Below are 1,734 nucleotides of genomic sequence, written 5' to 3'. Positions count from 1 at the left end.
TTTCACCAAAGTCAGTTTTTTTCTACAATATAACACAAGTTTATTGATTGACCATATTAATCTCTGTATTCTTGATCAACTCAGCCTATAGCTCTGCAGTAAGAGTATGTGCCCCTATTATTATGACGCAGCTACGTCATAGCTGGTGCAGCCACTGTTTTACAGAAGCATAAGAGATTGAAGGGAGATTATCAGTGTGCAATCACAGTAAATCATTTTAGGTTAAATACTGGAATATGTATTTAGAAAACCCAATTGCTAGTTTGTCAGTTTACTGACAAAAACTATATCACAAAGACAAATCCACAATGAAAGAAAATTCATGACAATGTTTGGATGAAGAAGATAAGAACACTTTCAAGGCCCTGAGTATCCCTCAGAGCAAGGTCAGTAGAAATGATAAATATTCAGCCAAAGACAGTCTCATAGAGCAGCTACTCTACTTTATTTGCACTCATATTTCCTTTACATTCATCAGATCACTGACTCTTTCTGTTGATTAGAAATCATGAATTCTACATTCAACAAATGGTGCATTGTTTTTAGAAGAGTTGGAGGCCGAGTTCCTAAAAGGGAGAAACACAAAGAGATTAAAAAAGATCAAAACTATTGATGAGAAAATCCAGATTATATTGTTTTACAATGATCCATTCAAAGGTAAAGAATTAACATATCACACGCATATGCTCACATCTGACAGTAAATCTCTTCCATTTCTTACCTCATTACATGTTGAAGCGATTCCCTGAACCGATGGATCCGGAGTTAGAACCAGCGTTAACGTTGGAGGTGTTGCCAACCCGTTGACCAGCTCCCACTCCTCCTGTTAAAATATGAGAATTGAGAAAAGGAATTCAAAGTTGACAACAGAAACTCAGATTTTTGCCATTAAGATCCTGATATCTGAACATAAGTAATAAACTGGACTGTTAATACAGTTCTGGCAATTTAATTCAATTTAATAAGAGGATAAGCAATAAGAGGAATATCTCACCTTTTATATCAAATGTGTTGCCTGATCCAATGCTTCCTGCATTATTTCCTCTGACAGTGACGCCAGTGGTGTTGCCCACAGCAGCATTGGGTCCAACACATCCTGTAAGAGTCACGCGAGAAAGAGATTTGATGAAACTGTCAAGACAACCTTACAGAAAAGAATAGACCCACTCAGATTTACCTGGAATGGTGGTGGTATTATGACAACTGTTGCCTGAGTTGCAGCCCAAGTTGATGTCCTCGGTATTACCAATGCACGACATTGTTCCTGCTGAGATCTAGAGAGTCAGAGAATGACTGAGAGGAAAGTAGAACCATGATTATCATACAAATGGGTTCAGTCAAAATGTTTGACACGTTTTAGCGTATTGGGTTTCTCTCTTTGAATATTTAACGTTAGCACAAAGTGTAAGAGAGTCTGTCACAGCCTGAATATCTAATGTAAAATACAATATATGACAGTCAACAGACATGCATTCAGTCTTCATCTTACCGCTGGTTTCAGTCGTCCTGTGCTTTGAGCTGAGCTTGTTGTTGACCTGAGGACAGAAGACTGATTTTATAATGTCTGTTTGGGGGTTTAAGAGGAGGAACTTCCTTATATGGTTAAAAACAGTTTTGTTTGTTCAGCTAAACGTTTCCACAGAACCTGAAGAGGATATGTGAGGTTTGTCATCAGTTGAGGTCAATTTCAAGAAAAAAATAATAACTCTGAATTTGGAAGTAAGTCATACGTAT

General features: G+C 37.5%; 1 protein-coding gene across 1 annotated transcript; it reads right to left on the bottom strand.

Moving 5' to 3' along the window:
* Nucleotides 1-416: 416 nt before the first annotated feature.
* LOC116039859 (hyphally-regulated protein-like) lies at nucleotides 417-1,518 on the bottom strand. The gene is made up of 5 exons (XM_031284935.2): nucleotides 1,490-1,518; nucleotides 1,178-1,293; nucleotides 995-1,096; nucleotides 692-823; nucleotides 417-566 (listed from the first exon to the last, which is right to left on the bottom strand). The coding sequence occupies exons 2-4, from the start codon at nucleotides 1,257-1,259 to the stop codon at nucleotides 726-728; spliced, it is 282 nt and encodes a 93-aa protein (XP_031140795.1). The 5' UTR covers nucleotides 1,260-1,293; nucleotides 1,490-1,518; the 3' UTR covers nucleotides 417-566; nucleotides 692-725.
* Between the last annotated feature and the right edge of the window lie 216 nt (nucleotides 1,519-1,734).

This window comes from Sander lucioperca, chromosome 8 (genome assembly GCF_008315115.2).
Source record: "Sander lucioperca isolate FBNREF2018 chromosome 8, SLUC_FBN_1.2, whole genome shotgun sequence".
Lineage (NCBI taxonomy): Eukaryota > Metazoa > Chordata > Actinopteri > Perciformes > Percidae > Sander > Sander lucioperca.
The sequence above is the reverse complement of the archived record's forward strand: the minus strand, read 5'-3'. Positions and strand labels throughout refer to the sequence as shown.